Source organism: Fomitopsis serialis (assembly GCF_022376445.1).
Source record: "Fomitopsis serialis strain Sig1Antser10 chromosome Unknown B0H18scaffold_4, whole genome shotgun sequence".
In the NCBI taxonomy this organism is placed as follows: Eukaryota; Fungi; Basidiomycota; class Agaricomycetes; order Polyporales; family Fomitopsidaceae; genus Fomitopsis; species Fomitopsis serialis.
In genome coordinates, this window is record NW_025954964.1 from 564118 (window position 1) to 581923 (window position 17806).

The window sequence follows — 17806 nt, forward strand, 5'->3', positions numbered from 1 at the left end:
GAGTCTGGTCCGCGACGAACCTCAGCCTCCTAATCAAGCTTCATATGGCGCCTGTCGCGACTCGCCACAGGCGCGTTCAAGTCACGGGCGTCTCATAGGCATTCATCTGCCTTCCACAATGTCGGCTTCACCCCCTCCAACAACACAGACCACCGGCACCAGCACCAGCCGCCATGCGCTCAACGCCGTTGACAAGCAGCGTGCCCAGCTCGAAAGGCTCCTCAAAGACCCCAGCAAGCCAGCTTATGTACCGCCTCCGCCAAAGGAGAAGTCCATCCGGCCAGCGCGGGAGATGATGAAGAACGTGCAAGGGTCAAGTGCGGGAGCGGGCAGCGGAGAGTTCCACGTCTATAAGGCTAGCAGACGGCGAGAGTACGAGAGGTTGAAGATGATGGACGAGACGGCGGAGAAGGTGCGCCTGCCTTCGCCACACCATCCACTTGATATGCTTAACGATGTGTTTGCCAGGAAGCCGAGACGTTGGAATTTGAGCGCAAACAGAGAGAGCGAGAAGAGCAGGCGGAGGCGAAGACGGCTAAGAACCGGACAAAGAGGCAGAAGAAAAAGGAGCGCGCAAAGGGCAAGGGCGCGGAGAAGGACTCAGGAGTCGGTGCAGGGGGTTCCGCAGACGTTACAGACGTACCCTTGAAAAGCGACGGCTCATCAGCGGGAAGGAGCTTATCTTCCGACGACCGGGCGAAGAGAGCGATGAGGATGAGGACGTCGGGCCCGTGCCTGCGCAGTCGATTGCGGACGCCGAGGACGATCTCACCGCAGATGCAACTCGTGCACCGGTGATAGACGCACCACGGATCACCATACACGAAGAGGATTCTCTATGATGTTTGCGAGCGTTGTTTTTGAGTACCCACTGGGCTGGTGAGCACGTTTGTCCCATTTGTATCCCTTGATCATAAACTGACGTTCAATCCTTCAGAGACCTTGATGTATGGTCCCTGTATTAGTGGTCCGTTCTTTCCTGACCGGTCTCTCCGCTTGCACTCTTCCAACCAGGCTTAGGCCGTCCCAATGTTCGGTGACATTGACTCCGGCACCGTTCATCTATTGGGCGGAGCGTTTGCGCTTTTTATTCAGCGCTCCAGATATGATGGCCTGACTCGTCCGAGGATGGGGGCCATGGAGGCATGGGTGTCCCACGGCAAAAGTTGAGAGCAGCGCCGGCTCGCCCGGCCTGTCTGAGCAGCGCCAGGAGGAAAGCCGAAGTGTCTCGTGCGTAATTCACTACTACGAGTCCCCGGTTCCCTGTAAAACCACGGCATGCTTCAGTCGTCAGAGAGGCGTTCCATCCAGCTCCGGAAATAAACGCTGTTCTCGCGATCGCACTTCCGTCAAAACGCCAACTGGGTTCATCACGGTCAACCGAGACATTGTAAGTATCTGCCTGTGTTTGACGTTGGTCCGAATCCGTAAACAAGCTTGAGCTGGGGTTGCCTCTGTGATTCTCAACGTACATATAGATACAGTTCCATGCGCGATACTGCAGCCTGTCACTTGTGGCTGTAGCGGCAACTTCGTTGCGCCGACGCCTCACTTCCACCTATTCGCCTGGTTCCCCTTCTCCAAGTATTTCCACCTCAAATGCTCCTTCACACCCTCCGCCTTCCACGCATTCGCCTCCTCCGGCAGCCACCTCACCCGCCCCTCACCCACACCCTTCACATCCGCATCCAAGCTCCCATCATGGGCCAGGATCACCCACACGTCCGGCCTCGCATCGAGCGCACGGACGACCTCGAGGGTATCGCGCGCCCTATCCCAGTCATGGTGAACAGCAACAGCGCGGTCCGCGGGCGCGAGGAAAGGCGTGTCGCGAGCGCAGGCACGCAAGGCCGCGGGGACGAGTGGCTCGAGCGCTGCGGGAAGAGGGACGTGGAGCGAGGGCCGGAGCATCGCGGGGTGGTGTGCGGCGTCGCCCGCCATGAGGATCCAGCTCGCAGACGGCGAGGGCGTCGTGCGGGCCAGGCCGAGCATATGACCGACGCAGTGCTGTGGGGTGATGTATTAGCTTTTCACGGCACTCGAGTGGATTATGCGCGAGACTCGGAGACGCACCCCGGGCGCCTCGAGGAGGTAGAAGCTCCCGTCGCCGAAGTAGTCGTAACCCTTCAGGCCGGCAACAATGGGTGCGTCGTCGGCGAAGGGGATCTCAATGACGTCACGTCCGAGGAAGTCGGATTCTGGGAGCATAGCCTCTGGGTTGAGAGGATAGCCAGGGCGGTTGGCGGCCTAGCGGAATGATTGGTATTAGTGAGGCGGGCGCGTAGGTGTTTGATGGGTGGAGCTATGATGAGAGTATAGATGAATCACCTGGGTGCCAGCACCTACGACGAGCGCAGTTGTTGGAGGGAAGGTAGACGGATTGCCGACGTGGTCAATGTGAGAGTGACTGGAAGCGATGTAATTAGTCTACCCCATGAATGAAGGCCGGAGAAAGAGCGTAGCGGTGGTACAGCAGGGTGGCAGATACTTGCCTCCAGATGACAGCATTGATATGCTCTAGGTCGATCCCATGCTTGACGAGGGTCTCTGCGACATCCGAGTCAGGACCGTATTCGGCCTGCATCTTGCCACTCGCGAGGGTGTCCTGCCACGTCTTGGAGGCGGTAGAGACATCCTTACGGACGCCAAGGTCAAACACAAGTTTCTTGCCTGCGTGAAAACGATATGAAGTACAGATGTGCACGCTACACAGGGACATACGTACCGCTAGGATGTTCGATGAGGAATGATTTTGCCGGACCGGTGAGCCTAGTGGACGATTCGTCTGCGAGGGAGCCTGTACGAGTAAATGGGCTCATGTGAATACATGCAAGAGATAAGTAGCCTTTGTTGAGAGTACGCACCGGGCGCAGCAGAGAAGAAGATCGCTGAGGGGGCCGAGAGAGAGTTGATAGCGTTGAAGACCTTGACAGAGACCGTAGCGGTCGAGGTCGGGAAGGTGAGCGAAGACGGCGTGACGGAAACAGACATCTTAGGCTCTGTGGACATCAGTGAATGGTGTTACTGCAGTGACTCGACGCAGCGAGGATGTAACCTATATAGCCCTTCGCTGCCCTCCCCGACTCACTCCGAAGGTTTGCCGGACGTGGGCCGCAGAAGATGACTGATTGCTGCTCATTGCTGCCTAAGCTGCAAAACAAAGTTTGATATGTCTGACAGTAGCACTGCGGCGTGAGCGCGCTCTGCGAAGATGTATGTACTCATGGGTACTAGTGGGAGACCTGTTCCGAGTCTTCGCGAGTCGCGAGTCGCGACCCGCGCGTCTGGCACACTACTGACGCGTCGTGATCACGTGGGGACGCGTTCCTTGATAGAGTGATCCCGATCGTCAATCGCTCCCGTCACGGCGGACGGCCAATCTGTTCAACGTTCAACGATCCACAATAATGCCAATATTCACGAATACCGTGCGCGACGGCCTGCCACCAAGTCAACGATCCGCAGTGCCATTGCAATCCCCACTCACAGACGATACCGCTCACTCTAGCGCCCTCGCTTCCTCGCTGACCTTGCCAATGGGGCGACCCAGCGGCTTTCGACGGTCGGGCAAAGAAAGCGGATGACTCACAGCGGTGCACCGTCCTCGACCATGTGCCGAACGAGTGCGAGGGGCTGCTGCTCGAGGATGGCTTCGACGAGGGCCTGGCCGAACGCGACGAGCGCGTCGACCTCGTCGTTGCCCGAACCGTAGTCAGACATCCCGGGAAAGGCGAGAGGGCCGCCGTGGAAAGTTTGGACTGTGCGAGGAAGTAAACAGTTGCTGGCGGACGGCGTCGATCGTCAATCGGGATCATCCCCGTCAAGGGATGCGTCCCACGTGACCGCCTAATGCGTCTTCGACAGAAAGTCCGATCCACGGGGACGGGCGTTTCCGAAACGCGCAACGCGCAACGCGAAACGTCACGAAGTGTTACCAACTGTGACCCGTTACGCACCTTTTGTGGCCCGAGTACCAAGAATAGCAAGCTGAGTAAGCCGCTTCATTCCATTCATTCGGCTTATATGCTGCTTCAAAGCCTCAGTAAGTATTTTGGCTTTGCTACTAGCAGTAGTTGAGTCTGTATTAGTGGGTGGTTGATTTCTCACAGTGTTTCCGAGCGCGCGGGCGCCCTGCAACGGTGCAACCCGATTTGGAAAGCTCTTCCAAATCAGGCAATAAGCGCCTCACTTCGCGCGCCCCTCGCTACATCTGAATGAGTTGATACTTAAATCCAAATCTTCCTCAACTACTTGCTTGCTGCTTGGGAAAATCACTGTAATGAAAGATTTAAAAGGGTTACTCGCAATATACTTGTATTTTCTAGGAGCAACCCTTGGCTGACCGAGCGACACAAGTGGCCCGATGCCCCTGTAGGTGCTTTGTCAGTTACCGTATTCAGTAAGTAACACTGTGACGGACGTTTCGCAGAGGCGTTTCGCAGGGGCGTTTCGCAAACGCGTTGCGCAACGCCTCTCCCAGTCGATCGGACGTTCTCGTCTTCGACCAGGCGTCGACTGCCAGTGCTAGTGAGGGCTCTATGACTCAGTCCTCCTCGGCTCTGCTACGCGCGCGTCGCGACTATCCAAGGGACAGGCCCCGTGAATAACGAGAAGAAAGGAATAGCCCAATCCCAGTCAAGACAGATCTCGGCCCCACTGCGGACGGTATCGCTGGTATGCCTGGTTTTGTTCTTTCGGGGTTCGTCCGAACATTTGGTACTCAGGTTCGGAGGCGAAAACAGTCCGCTCATCAGTGATCAGTGCCCTCACGTGCACCGGTTTCGCTCCTTGTGCAAGAAATTGCTCTACGTGGTTACGCATCTACCACATTCACCACATCGTAAGCACCGTTGCCGTATAGCTTCACAATCTGACGGGTAATTTTTTCGACCACTGATAGGCATCGGACACCACTTTTCAAGCGAGGGTTTTCGATTGCTTGAAATCGATTGGACGCCTATGTCGCTCTCTAGCACGAAGAGAAGGAGGAGCTTCAATACAGACTCAGATGACTCGGACTCAGACGAAGACGTGCTATCTGGTGAGCATCACCTCCACTACTCACCCCCCATCCATCACGATGGCAGACCCGACGATTTTGGACGCCAACAAACTCACACCTCACTATGCGTCGGTTGGTGGTGCTAATACGCTTGCAGCCAACAGCTCGGCTCAGCATGAGCTCCTTAAACCGGAGCTTCTGGGACACGTCAAGTACGACGACCCTTCTGTCTTCAGGCGTCTTCGAATTTATGATGAAGCCGACGCCGACATCGATCACTGCCACGAGAAGTACCAAGAGGTACAGGGGCAGCACCTCCGTAGGCTCCGCCAAATCGCGGGGGAGCTACGCAAGGCTGTAGACAAGGAGGGCAACATACATTACCAGTCAGTCGAGAAAACGCCGAAGAAGATAGAGCACGAGCACGAGAAGATGATGTACGATCCATTGGTGGGTGACAACTCCGAAACCCCAGTGATTGCTGTTAACCACCGCTATCGTTCCATTTCCAGACCGCCATCTTCACATTCTTGCAGAAATTTGGAAACGACAATGTCGGCGCGCTGCGCGAATTCAAGTTCGCTGCCGATACCGCCGTGCTCTTACCCCCGAGCCGTTCCGCCGAGGCCTATACTCCAAGTGTCGCTAAATTCCGCCCCGATTTCAACCTGCTCGATAAGACTGCAGATGGTCCTTTCTGGGATACCTGTGCTGGATTCGCCGAGATCAAGGTCAAAGAGGAGGAGAACAGTCTTCCCCACACTGAATCGTCGATAAAGCCAGCGATCCTCCAGTGTGCGGATTACGCGCGATACCATATGGCCTTTCGGCCGTTCTGGATCTTCAGTGTCACACTTCTCATCACGGGCACAGTCTTCCGGGTCATGATCGTGGACCGCGATGGCGTCGTTCTCTCCCCCCTTCACAGCATCTACGACGACAACAAGAGCCGCGATCCCGAGCGTCAGCCCGACGCAAAGACCTTCGTCCGTGTTGTCCGCGCACTCACGCGGCGCCTGACGGACTATCAACTGGGGCAAGATCCGTCTGTGACGCCAGTGACTCGCGACGAGCTTAGTGGATACTTGCAGGAGTCCTCTATCCCTGCTTCCGTCGAATCCGTTATTCACCTTGAGGGCGGAGACTACTACCCGTCCTACCGCATCAGCCGCTTCGGTAACGATTGTGGAACGTGGTGTACGGTCGGGCCACCGATCTGGGTCTCCCTGTCGCTCCTCGGACGGGGCACGGAGGTGTGGCGTGTGGTCGAGCTCTACCAGTCGGGGGGAAAGTGGGTTCTGACGGGCGACATTCACATATTGAAGTCCGCCTGGCGCAACCCTCTGAAGTTGGCCGAGACGGATGTGTATAATGTGATAGCGGGGCTCAAGCGCGAGGCTGATGACGCGGATGAGAGGACGAAGTCCGCGTCCGGAGCCGCTGAGCAGGACAAGAAGCCCACGTTCCCTGCGGGTATCGCGACGCATCGGTGTGGCAGCGATGTGTTCTACTACGAGGATCCTCGGACGTGGTCGAAGATCACCACTGCGCACCTCCGAGGTGACGTCGACGATCCGAACCGTCCTTCCAAGGCTCTCCATCGCATCATACTCTCGATGGTCGGACAACCTCTGTGGAAGTACACTGATGAGCTCCAGCTGCTCAACGCGTTTTACGCAATCGTCGAAGGTGTGTGCTCACGTCACATGTACAGACCGTCTCCGTCAGCTCACGATGCTTCAGCGCACCAGTATCTATGCGAGAAGGGAATTCTTCACCGCGACATCAGCGCTGGCAATATGCTACTCTGGCCGGGTGGCGCTGCTGCGGGCTTTCTCTACGACTTCGACATGGCCGACGTCGTACGTTCGTTGGCTGATCACCTCATCACCCAGGAAGCTGTTGATCCTGTCCGGAGAAGTGGCAATTCCAGGAGTGGCAATCTCGTGATGACCCAGGGGAGCGTTCGATCAAGGGTTGATTATACGACATCGAGACAACAAGGAGTGCCTGTGACGGTGAGTGATTAAGTGATTCGTCTCTTCCTGTTGTACTGACGGCAGGTGCTTCTAGGGGACACTTCAGTTCATGGCTTTGGAACTGCTTCAAGCTGTTCATGCTGGAATTCCAATGCCGCATCACTCTGCACACGATCTTGAGTCGATTGCGTATGTCCTGGGCTACACAGTCTTGCGGCGTCTTGTCACTACTCCGGGTTGTCCAGAAAGCCTCGACAAGGTCTTCGACACTCATTTTGGTGGCATGACAGTTGAAGCCATAATCTATGAACGAGCTAATGGACCACAGCCACTCTCCTGGGCTTATCGTCACAAAGATGATCAGATCAAACAATTTGCCCTAGAGCATATGTCATATGCTCTTAACACACTGTTCAGGTCACTGCGAAGAAAGCTGGCAAGATTCTATACAGCTCAGGAAGACAGTCAAGAAGATCAGTACGTTTCCATGTCCTTGTCTGAGTATAATGCAAGTTGCTTGTCACTTACATTCATTACTTGCCATATTGCTAACCGTTTGTTAGGTCCATGAGGATGATCAACATGATGAGGAGCGCATAACTCATGCATTCTTCTTGAAGTTGTTGAAAGAAGCTATCGACACATTGCATCAATATCCATCGATGGTGAAGAAGTTCGATCCTGAGCTGGAAACCTTGAGGCCTCTGTCTACAGCTCAGTCAGGCTCTGACAAGCCTTCCAAGAAGAAAGCCAGGGCAAACAAGAAGTAGGATAGTTGGAGATCACCAGTTAGCATTTACATGGAATAGGAGATGGATAAATTGAGATATGAAAAAATGGGAATGTGTACCAATGGAATGGGCTGTACAACTAGCCTTGCTCCATCTGTGAATCATATATTGCATGATTGATACTGCTCGACAACAGCCATAGCATTGACACTCGAGTATGCACGCGACATTAGGAAATCCTTACTATGCCTTACTCACATCCCGGACACTCCAAAAGCGTCTCATCGCGATGCGTCACATCGTGAGGCATCAAAAAAGAAGCATGTCAAGTAGCGAAGGCGTTATCACAAAAACAATGCGTACTAAGTTGTTGTGGCCGGACGCCTTCATCTGGCTTGTCGTGCCGAGTGACGATGTTGTTCATGGAAATCTTATCGGGATCGACGTCAATTCGACCTTATCCGTTTATGTAGTTTGCGAGAGAAGGTAGAAATCTTACCGAGGAAGTTGTTTAAACAGATGACGCCCTGACTGAAGATCTTGTGCTTGTACTTAGAAACTTGGATGACCCGAACGGCCGTATCTGCGCCCACTCAGTGCGGACGTGGAGAACGATCACACAGTGAATGCAACTTCTGCACTTACGGTGGTCGGCGAATCACGGAATATTGTGCGCGAGGAGGATCCTCGACAGTCTATACGAGCGTTGTATGGACTCTTGAGCTGGGCCGTCGTGGCCAGTACACGTTAACGTTCTCTTTATGAGGGAATCTTGTTCAGCCTTCAAGAGCAAGAGTGTCGTCGTCGCAGTCGCACTGTTGTAGCTCTCAATGCAAAGTATCCGTTGATTAACGACGGAGCCCCGGACACGAAGCTCACCGTATAATACAAGGATGCGTGCAGACTGCTATTGCTCCTGACCTGATAATCCCCTCGCCACGCAGATACCTCACTCCCGCCTATTCGCCTTGTTCTCTTTCTCCAGATACTTCCACCTCGAAACCTCCTTCACGCCCTCCGTCTTCCACCCATTCGCCTCCTACGGCAGCCACCTCATCTTCGCATCCGCGTCCATGCTCCCATCATGGCTCAGGACCATCCACACGTCCGGACTCGCGTCGAGCGCGATGACGACCTCGAGCGTGTCGCGCGTCTTTTCCCAGTCATCGTGGACAGCGACGGCACGGTCCGCGGGCGCAAGGAACGGCGCGTCGCGGGCGCACTCACGGAGGGATGCGGGGACGAGCGGCTCGAGCTCGACAGGGAGGGGGACGTGGGGCGAGGGCCGGAGCATCGCGGGGTGGTGCGCGGCGTCGCCACCGATGAGGATTCAGGTTGCGGCGGGTGAGGGCGTCGTGCGGGCTAGGCCGAGCATGTGGCCGACGCAGTGCAGGATAGCGGGGGTGAGCTTCTCGTGGATCGGACTGGACGGGATATGTGGGGAGACGTACCCCGGGTGCTTCGAGGAGGTAGAAGCTCCCGTCGCCGAAGTAGTCGTAACTTTTTAGGCCGCCGACAAGCGGCGCGTCATTACCGAAGGGGATCTCGATGACGTCGCGTCCGAGGAAGTCGGATTCGGGGAACATAGCCTCGGGTTGAGAGGATAGCCAGGGCGGAATGCAGCCTGATGGAATGATTATTGGCATTAGTTAGGCGGGCGTGTAGACGGATGTACGGTGTAATGGGCGGAATTACTGTATAGATAGGCTCACCTGGGTACCGGCACCTACGACGAGCGCAGTTGTCGGAGGGAAAGTCGACGGGTTGCCGACGTGGTCAATGCCAGAGGGTGACTAGTAGCGATGCCAATCCGGCTCTGGGCCAGGGGGAAGGAGACAAGGAGAAGTGCTCAGCGCAACAAGAACGTGGCAAATACATGCCTCCAAATCACCGCATTGATATTCTTGAGGTCTATCCCATACTCAACGAGAGTTTCCGCGACGTCAGGACCGTACTCCATGATGTGTTGCCCGCTCGCGAGATTAGCCTGTCATAGCTTGGAGGCAGTAGAGACGTCCTTCCGGAGACCGAGGTCAAAAAAGATCCTCTTGCCTGTGTGCAGAGTGGTTGGCGGCTGACGTGCAACGAGAGCAGGGGGCGTACACACCGTTGGGATGCAGTCCAGCCTGACCGATGATTCGTCTGCTCTAGAGCCTGTATCAAAAGACATTAAATGAGCGCGTGTTGAACCATGCTTGCCGTACAACCCTGGTGCAGCGGAGAAGAAGGGTGCTGAGCCTACGAACTTGAAAGAATTGAAGATCTTGACAGAGACTGTCACGATCCGAGGCATGCGTGATGCTCGCGGAGACTGGGATGTGGGCCCAGTCGCAGCTCCTCCTCCTCCTCCCTCTTCCCCCACTGCGCAATCATGCGCGACTGGTCAATCGGTCACTCGTGCGGACTCGGACTATTGACGCGGTCACGTGGAGCGTTCTCCTGATGAGGGAGAACGTCCGATCGACTGGGAGATACGTTCCCGGAACGCGTTCCGGGAACGCTTCTGCGGAACGCCCCTAGGAACGCTGGTCACATAGTGACAGAGGGCAAAGCGTATGTAGTGGCCTATGTCATAAGCACGAATTTCCAAACCCGGAAGTCAATAGTACGTACTTAGATACTTACTAGAATGCTTACTAATACACCGAGTCCCGACTCTGTCACACATAAAGCTGTAAAAACCCAATCGTACTAGCATCAGCAGAGTATAGACTACTGAGTACCAGTAGGTGTATTTTCACTGCCATAGATGAATCACAAGCTATTAATAACTCGACGTTCATACAGGTTCATACTCACTGGCGGGGACAGCACTCAGCACGTGATCCAATGTGGCCCAGCGAGCATTGCCTGATTGGGCATATTCTCCATATCAGGAAATACCCTTAATTGGCTAACCACACCCACTGCGTAGTGCGTTGTGACCTAACAACCAAACAATGGCCCACAAGATATTGTGATTACTACGAACCACTATGTATAAAGATCCGAACGGTCAATTACTATAGATTACTATAATGCAACCGCAGGAGAGTGGCAGCACTATAAACGAAGGTGTCACACGTCGTCACGGTGCGTGATGTTCCGCGTTCCCCGTTCCCCGTTCCGGGAACGTTTCTCCCCGTGGATCCGACTTTCTGTGATGAGGGCAATCCTGATCGGCGGCTCTGCTGACACACCGCCCTCTGTTCAAGTTCTCCGCGATTCGGACTACAGCTCGGAGGCCCCGGACAACGGGAATCCGACCAGCTCGACGCGCTTTGGTGGTACCAAGACCACGAAGGCTGCACGCACTCGTCTAGACGGACAACAAAGAGCTTATTCGGCGGCGTTCTTGAGTGCTATGTAGCGAACCTCAGTGATTTCATTCTGCGGCGGCGGGGCTCAGTGCGGCGCAGTGTTCAACTTGCACAACACTGCAGTGGATGTCGTGCTTCCTATGACTAACGCGTGGCATGCGCGAAACGGGTATCTATGTGCCAAGCACCTCAGGTACGGCCGAGTCACGCCGTTTTAATATCTCTGATCCTGCCTGTTTCATACCCGCAGGACTGCAGAGCTCCGCCTTGCTTCATGGTTACCGACCGCGACAGGCTCCCTGTCTATGGTGCTGCAAGTGGCGGATGTGAGTCGTCCCCCCCTCCAAACTTCAATTAGTGGAAATCGCGTCACGGCGCTTGGCCAGGCGCTCTAACGGTCTCATTCAAAGTCAGCGATGGTGATGGTGCATTATGATAAATTCGGGCACATTGGGTCCTACTGAATGCCTTGTCGGCGGAGGATGTGCAAGCTGAGTGCGCGATGAGGCGGACTGGAGGTCCCGAACATCAGCTTCGGCGATGGGACCGTAAGTCCCGTCGGTGTCCCGCAAAGAGCATACTTCACTGAACATGTCAAAACCGACGTCCTTCTCCAAGCATCTCGACACCTCGATATCTGGATGCCGTCAAAACAGCTCCTGCAACCTGCCTCTCCCGAAGGCTCGCCGGACGTTGACGGTCAACGGTGAACATATTAAGATGTCCGAGGAGTGCGCCGTCTTCCGCGTCGCGACCCGCAACTTCAACTACTACTAGATCCAGGAGCCCCGCATGCGACGGGTAGAGCCATTGGAGGTTCCATCGCGCTCGTTGCTCGATACGACAGGCTCGAGGAGAACTCCGGGAGGGCGTACTACACGGACAAGCACTTGAAGGCCGCGTCGCATAACTCGCCCGTGATGCCCGTTCTCCTCGCGCTTGTCAGGCCGTGGTACAGCGACTTCTTGGTGACACAGTTCATTCTCCCGTGTGACCAGTGCTTGCACAAGCCGGCGGACGACACTTTCAGTATGACGACACGGGGCCCAACGGCCACGTCGAGAGTCATCAAAGGCGGTCAGTGCCTCAACTTTTCAGAGCAGGGTACGTGTCCCATCATTCGCTGGCGTGTATTGCGGTTGACCGGCGTCCGCGCTATGCAGCATCATCTAGGGCACGGCCGGGCGGGCACGAATGGCCAGAACGCGCTTTACATATCAGCTCGCGGTACACAACCCGTCCTAGCTGACTTCATCGCTTCCGCAACAATGCGTATCTCGCGTCGTCGACCGTCGTGACGCTAACATCTGCGTGCAGGGGTAGGTCCGAACGCTTTGAATCGGAGGCGCTTACTAAATTGAAACTTTGAGGGTACATAGTCAACTTCTCTAAGCCCATGCCCGTGACCCTCGGCGTGCTACAAATGGATAAAATAGAGCGAATGGACGTCGAACTGGGCAGGGTTCTCGCGAGAAGGTTTGCACGACCTGACAAGCCGGAGGATGTCTGGCCATGACGGCTCGGTATACGTGCGCCTCTGCGGTGGTAATTTGAGCTGATCGGCATTCTTCTGTATACGACTCAGACACTATCATTAGAAGCACGGGAAGGGATAGCTTCTCTCGGGCTTGCGTGACGAATGGAAAACGTGGTTATGTACAGAAAGACTGCGCGAGCAAGGCGTGATGTAATCCTTCCGACGTGACGCAGTTCGAGTTAGTATCCGGGACGTCGTCAAATTGTATCAGTCTCCTTGTGTCACGGGCTCACTTTATTGGTCAACGTCGTGGACAGAGGCCTCAGAGTATTTACATCTGGGTCGAACCTCCTGACCATTGCTGGATTCCGCTGCAGTATGTCGATAGCTTGTTTCACTGAGTTCAGGAAGAACATATGAGTGACGGGCTCCTCGTCAAGCTGAGCAGTGTCCTCATCCTAACAAATGGTCAGCAACATGACAGGCAGTCAGTCAGTAATTGAAAGCAACGAAGAACTCACATCATACTGGGCATAGTGATCTGCCTTTTCGTTGCTATCCTTGGCTTCATGGGCCTTCTTCAACTTCTCTTGCAAAGCTGTGATCACCATGGAAAGAGGCTTCGACAGGTGCTTCCTCACGAACACCTTCCTCTCTTCATCTCCATGATACATCCAGGCAAGTGGCTGTGGTCCAGCAATTCGTTGTTGTATAATGTCTGTGATTGTCACACCGCCAAAATGATCCACGAAGGCCTTGTCGAGGCTTTCTGGACAACCCGGAATACTGACAAGGCGTCGCAAGACCGTGTAACCCAAGACATACGCGATCGACTCAAGATCGTATGAAGACCGACGCGGCACTCGAGTTCCAGCCTGAACAGCTCGGAGCAACTCCAAAGCCATGAACTGAAGTGTCCCCTAGAAGCACCTGTCGTCAGTACAACAGGAAGAGACGAATCACTTAATGACTCACCGTCACAGGCACTCCTTGTTGTCTCGATGTCGTATAATCAACCCTTGATCGGACACTACCCTCTGTCATCACCGCCTTCCCACTGGAATCGACGCCTCTCTTGACCGGATCAACAGCTTCGTGAATGGTGAGGTGATCAATCAACAGACGGTCGACGTGGGCCATGTCAAAGTCGTAGAGAAACCCCGCAGCGGCGCCACCCGGCCAGAGGAGCATATTGCCGGCGCTGATGTCGCGGTGAAGAATTCCCTTCTCGCACAGATACTGGTGCGCTGAAGCATCGTGAGCTGACGGAGACGGTCTGTGCATGCGACGTGAGCACACACACCTTCGACGATCGCGTAAAATGCGTTGAGCAGCTGGAGCTCATCAGTGTACTTCCAAAGAGGCTGTCCGACCATCGGGAGTATGATGCGATGGAGAGCCTTGGAAGGACAGTTCGGATCGTCGGCGTCACCTCGGAGGTTCGCAGTGGTGATCTTCGACCACGTCTGAGGATCTTTGTAGTAGAACACATCGCTGCCATACCGATGCGTCGCGATACCCGCAGGGAACGTGGGCTTCTCGTCCTGCTCAGCGGCTCCGGACGCAGACTGCGTCCTCCTGTCCGCGTCATCGGCCTCGCGCTTGAACCCCGTTATCAGATTATACACATCCGTCTCGGCCAATTTCAGAGGGTTGCGCCAGGCGGACTTCAATACGTGAATGTCGCCCTTCAGAGCCCACTTTCCCTTCGACTGGTAGAGCTCGACCACACGCCACACCTCCGTACCCCGTCCAAGGAGCGACAGGGAGACCCAGATCGGTGGCCCGACCGTACACCACGTCCCACTGTCTTTACCGAAGCGGCTGATGCGGTAGGACGCGTAGTAGTCTCCGCCCTCAAGGTGGATTTCGGATCGGACGGAAGGAGGGATAGAGGGCTCCTGCATGTACCCGCTAAGCTCGTCGCGAGTCACTGGCGTCACAGACGGATCTTGCCCCAGTTGACTGTCCGTCAGGCGCCGCGTGAGTGCGCGGACAACACGGACGAAGGTCTTTGCGTCGCGCGGACGCCCGGGCTCGCGGCTCTTGTTGTCGTCGTAGATGCTGTGGAGGGGAGAGAGAACAACGCCATCGCGGTCCACGATCATGACCCGGAAGACCGTGCCTGTGATGAGCAGTGTGACGCTGAAGATCCAGAACGGCCGCAAGGCCATATGATATCGTGCGTGATTCGCACACTGGAGGACTGCTAGCCTCACCGAGGATTCGTCATGGGGAGGATCGTTTTCCTCCTCTCTGACCTCGATCTTGGCAAATCCAACGCAGCTATCCCAGGATAGACAGTCTGTGGTTCTATCAACCAGTGCGAAATCCGGGCGGGATCCAGAGATGCTCGGAGAATAGGCCTCGGCAGCACGCTCTGAAGGCAGAAACATGGCCATATCAGCAGCGCACTTAAATCTGCGCAACGCGGCGTTGTCATTGTTGCTTTGTAGGAATGCGAAGATATTTGCCTAGAATTGGAATGAACACGGTGGTTGTTAGCACATACTGCTGATCCGGAACGCATGTGCCTACCAGCGGTTCACACATATCCTCTTCGTGATCCTTCTCCACCATTCTGTGCCATCTCTCCTTGAACGGGCCGTAGTCAGGTATGTCGTCCTCCTCTTGCAGCGCCTTGCTCAGATTTGTCGAGACTTGGCGAAGTCTATGAAGCTGATGTTCCTGCTCCGCTTGATATTTCTCGTGGCAGCGATCAATGTCGGCGTCGTCTTCCTCGTCAATCCGAAGACGCCTGAAGACAGAAGGGTCATCATACTTGACGCGTCCCACAAATTCCTTCAGAAGGATCTCGTGCTGAGTTGAGCTATGGACTGAAAATATGTGAGTGCCACCAGCGCACGGATGATCATGAGAATTAAACTCGAGATGTCTTGATATCGATCTCGCCTCTGGCAGAGCCGCCAGCGATGGATGTATTAGTAATCAATGCGCTCACCAATTAGTCCGTCTTCGTTAGATGTGGGGTCGTCACAATTGACCTTTCTCTTCATGCTTCGGAGCAGTATAGGGGGCACTAGGGCGTGACTGGAGTCGTCGTCACGATTCCCGTCGATTGATCGCGAGGAGTCCTCAACGCCTGTCATTTGCCGAAAAGTCAATCCTTAGACTGCTCTTGAAGGAGCATAACAAACCGTTGGTGACAACCTTTTGAGTCCGACTCCGAGTCCAGAGTGACTCTCAGAGTCTTCAACGTTCGCGACCGTGTTCCAAGAATCCAACCGCGATGCACATTGACGCGTCGCGATCACGTGCAGTTCATTCCTTCCCAACTGAACTTGATGATGATCCCGATCCGTCAAACGCTCTCCTGAGGCCTGACCGGGACCTCCGAGTCTTGCAACCCGTCTGCGGTCCCAAAATTATTGAACGTCTCTCTCTCTGCTGACACACCCCCTCTCCGCCGGGACATCGGACTCTACAGTACGACATGGACAACCGCGACGAGGTTGACGCGCTTATTCCAAAGAATGGTCGCGGGCGGCGCAGTGGTATCAAGACTATGCCAGGGAAGCACCTCCGTTACTGCGTGCGGCCACCTATACCGTCTACAAAGAGCTCAGTCGTTACTCGTTGAAGCAGGGTACGGTTCCGAGCGCTGGTGGAGTTGTGATTTCGTTCTGGGTTGACAGGGTGCGGCGCGCAGTGGTCAAAGTGCACAGTACCGCAGGGAATGTCATGCCGAGTGGATGACTAACAAGGTACTTGTTAGAACGCTATATGTGTGCACCACTTCCATCCCTTCTTTCCTGTTTAGTTTCACATGTAGTAATGCACACGCGCTCTTATACTTCTCTCTTTACTCGCGGCAAGCGCGGGATATCATCGCCATTATTAAGCCGCTTCCCTTTCCTCAAGCTCAGATTCGTGATGAACACCTTTAACCAGGAGACCTGTCTCCTTAGCTTGAAGGTCAGCGGCGAAGTGAGTATCAGGTTTCAGGATCAACAAGGAACGTCCTACTGCATGCATTGTCGGCAGAAAACCCGCGACCTAAGTGCGCCAGTACCAGTACCAAATGCAGGTATCCGTTCTCGGATGTCATGATGTGCTCAATGCTGGCCGTTCATATCAGGCGAGGCTTCAAGACGAGACAGGCTGCAGGGGTGCAGAACCTGCCCATGTGGCTCATTCTCCTCGCGCTCGTCGGGCAGTGGTACAACGGATTCTATGGCGTGCAGACATCGTCGAGTATGGCCGGTACCTACACAAGCTGACGGGCCTACGTTTTCAGTATAGCGACCCGGGGCTCAACGTGTTTGCTACCAATGATCATTGATGCCAGTGCGTCAACCACCGAACCGGAGCACGTGTTCCTTCATTCGCTCGCTGACGACGTGCATCATGGTTGTCGGACGTTCGCGCCATGCAGCTCGTCTAGATTGGCCAGCACTCGTTTGATGAGCTCGTCTATCGCTGTGCACGATCCATCCGGCTGACTTCATCGCCTCCGCAACAACGCAGGGCTTCTGTCGTCGGCCGTCGACTGTCGAAATGCTAGCAGGCTTGCACGAGGTCCGCGCGAACGCTTCGGAGACACCGACCAAGTCGAAGGTCTTCAAGGGCAATCGCTCGAGCAACAGCATCGTCGCTCTCAACTTGAAGCGTGGCGCTCGACGTCCCCTACAAGCCCAAGACCTTCAGTCAGGGCATCATCTGGTTTATCAACTTCCTCGGTAAGGTCTCTACCCTCTCTCGTGAACTACATAAATGGATTCGGTCGAATCGACGTCGATCCCGGTAAGATCTCCACGAACAACATCGTCGCTCGGCACGACAAGCCACGTGAAGGCGTCCGGCCACAACAGCTCAGTACGCATTTCGTTTGTGATAGCGCCTTCGCTAATTGACATGCCTGCTGTAGGCAACACAACTCATGCACTGCCATCTGCAGGCCTAGGAAGGAGATATTGTAAGTCTTAGTTGTCTCGGGGCTTGCGCGAGAAAGGATGGATGTACGCGAACAATCACTCTATGTAGGTCACATCACGGCATAAGGAAGCTCACACAATAATCTTCCTTCATGCCCGACGATGTGAGGCGTCGCGATGAGACACATTTCGAGTGTCCGGGATGTAAAGCAGTAAGGCCTAATAAAGATTTCCTTATGTCGCATGCATACTAGAGCCTCAATGCTATGACAGTTGTCGACCAAACTCAATCACGCAACTTGAACTGGGATACATGACAGTGTCCATCAACTGCTGTACGTAGCGGACTCCTGTACCATGTTATAGCCATTTGTCTCATTGGCTCTCTGTACTCGGGTATGACTGTTCAGGAACCAATATATG

General features: G+C 54.8%; 8 protein-coding genes across 8 annotated transcripts; 4 read left to right on the forward strand and 4 right to left on the reverse strand.

Moving 5' to 3' along the window:
• Positions 1-118: 118 nt before the first annotated feature.
• B0H18DRAFT_1082238 (uncharacterized protein) lies at positions 119-842 on the forward strand (the record flags this gene model as incomplete). The annotated part of the gene is made up of 3 exons (XM_048031505.1): positions 119-412; positions 469-630; positions 654-842. The coding sequence occupies 3 exons, from the start codon at positions 119-121 to the stop codon at positions 840-842; spliced, it is 645 nt and encodes a 214-aa protein (XP_047899100.1).
• Positions 843-1548: 706 nt separating this feature from the next.
• B0H18DRAFT_1101223 (uncharacterized protein) lies at positions 1549-3720 on the reverse strand (the record flags this gene model as incomplete). The annotated part of the gene is made up of 8 exons (XM_048032516.1): positions 1549-2007; positions 2074-2247; positions 2329-2407; positions 2472-2670; positions 2726-2797; positions 2865-2999; positions 3089-3150; positions 3590-3720. The coding sequence occupies 8 exons, from the start codon at positions 3718-3720 to the stop codon at positions 1549-1551; spliced, it is 1311 nt and encodes a 436-aa protein (XP_047899101.1).
• Positions 3721-4363: 643 nt separating this feature from the next.
• B0H18DRAFT_1101224 (uncharacterized protein) lies at positions 4364-7940 on the forward strand (the record flags this gene model as incomplete). The annotated part of the gene is made up of 10 exons (XM_048032517.1): positions 4364-4371; positions 4430-4527; positions 4636-4699; positions 4725-4840; positions 4901-5041; positions 5160-5452; positions 5515-6691; positions 6746-7020; positions 7076-7489; positions 7545-7940. 10 exons carry the CDS (start codon positions 4364-4366, stop codon positions 7749-7751), a joined length of 2793 nt encoding a protein of 930 aa, XP_047899102.1. The 3' UTR covers positions 7752-7940.
• Positions 7941-8539: 599 nt separating this feature from the next.
• B0H18DRAFT_1207065 (uncharacterized protein) lies at positions 8540-9006 on the reverse strand (the record flags this gene model as incomplete). The annotated part of the gene is made up of 2 exons (XM_048036202.1): positions 8540-8751; positions 8809-9006. The coding sequence occupies 2 exons, from the start codon at positions 9004-9006 to the stop codon at positions 8662-8664; spliced, it is 288 nt and encodes a 95-aa protein (XP_047899103.1). The 3' UTR covers positions 8540-8661.
• A 36-nt stretch (positions 9007-9042) lies between these two features.
• Positions 9043-9298, reverse strand: B0H18DRAFT_1114212 (uncharacterized protein; the record flags this gene model as incomplete). Its single annotated transcript, XM_048033092.1, has 2 exons — positions 9043-9120; positions 9164-9298. 2 exons carry the CDS (start codon positions 9296-9298, stop codon positions 9043-9045), a joined length of 213 nt encoding a protein of 70 aa, XP_047899104.1.
• Positions 9299-11602: 2304 nt separating this feature from the next.
• Positions 11603-12309, forward strand: B0H18DRAFT_1114213 (uncharacterized protein; the record flags this gene model as incomplete). The annotated part of the gene is made up of 3 exons (XM_048033093.1): positions 11603-11717; positions 11789-12115; positions 12185-12309. The coding sequence occupies 3 exons, from the start codon at positions 11603-11605 to the stop codon at positions 12307-12309; spliced, it is 567 nt and encodes a 188-aa protein (XP_047899105.1).
• A 364-nt stretch (positions 12310-12673) lies between these two features.
• Positions 12674-15704, reverse strand: B0H18DRAFT_413416 (uncharacterized protein). The gene is made up of 7 exons (XM_048037981.1): positions 15647-15704; positions 15451-15591; positions 15027-15325; positions 13792-14962; positions 13464-13735; positions 13010-13408; positions 12674-12946 (listed from the first exon to the last, which is right to left on the reverse strand). Exons 2-7 carry the CDS (start codon positions 15503-15505, stop codon positions 12770-12772), a joined length of 2373 nt encoding a protein of 790 aa, XP_047899106.1. The 5' UTR covers positions 15506-15591; positions 15647-15704; the 3' UTR covers positions 12674-12769.
• A 1175-nt stretch (positions 15705-16879) lies between these two features.
• B0H18DRAFT_975819 (uncharacterized protein) lies at positions 16880-17765 on the forward strand. The gene is made up of 4 exons (XM_048044109.1): positions 16880-17188; positions 17258-17324; positions 17377-17488; positions 17553-17765. The coding sequence occupies exons 1-3, from the start codon at positions 17007-17009 to the stop codon at positions 17410-17412; spliced, it is 285 nt and encodes a 94-aa protein (XP_047899107.1). The 5' UTR covers positions 16880-17006; the 3' UTR covers positions 17413-17488; positions 17553-17765.
• Positions 17766-17806: the final 41 nt, after the last annotated feature.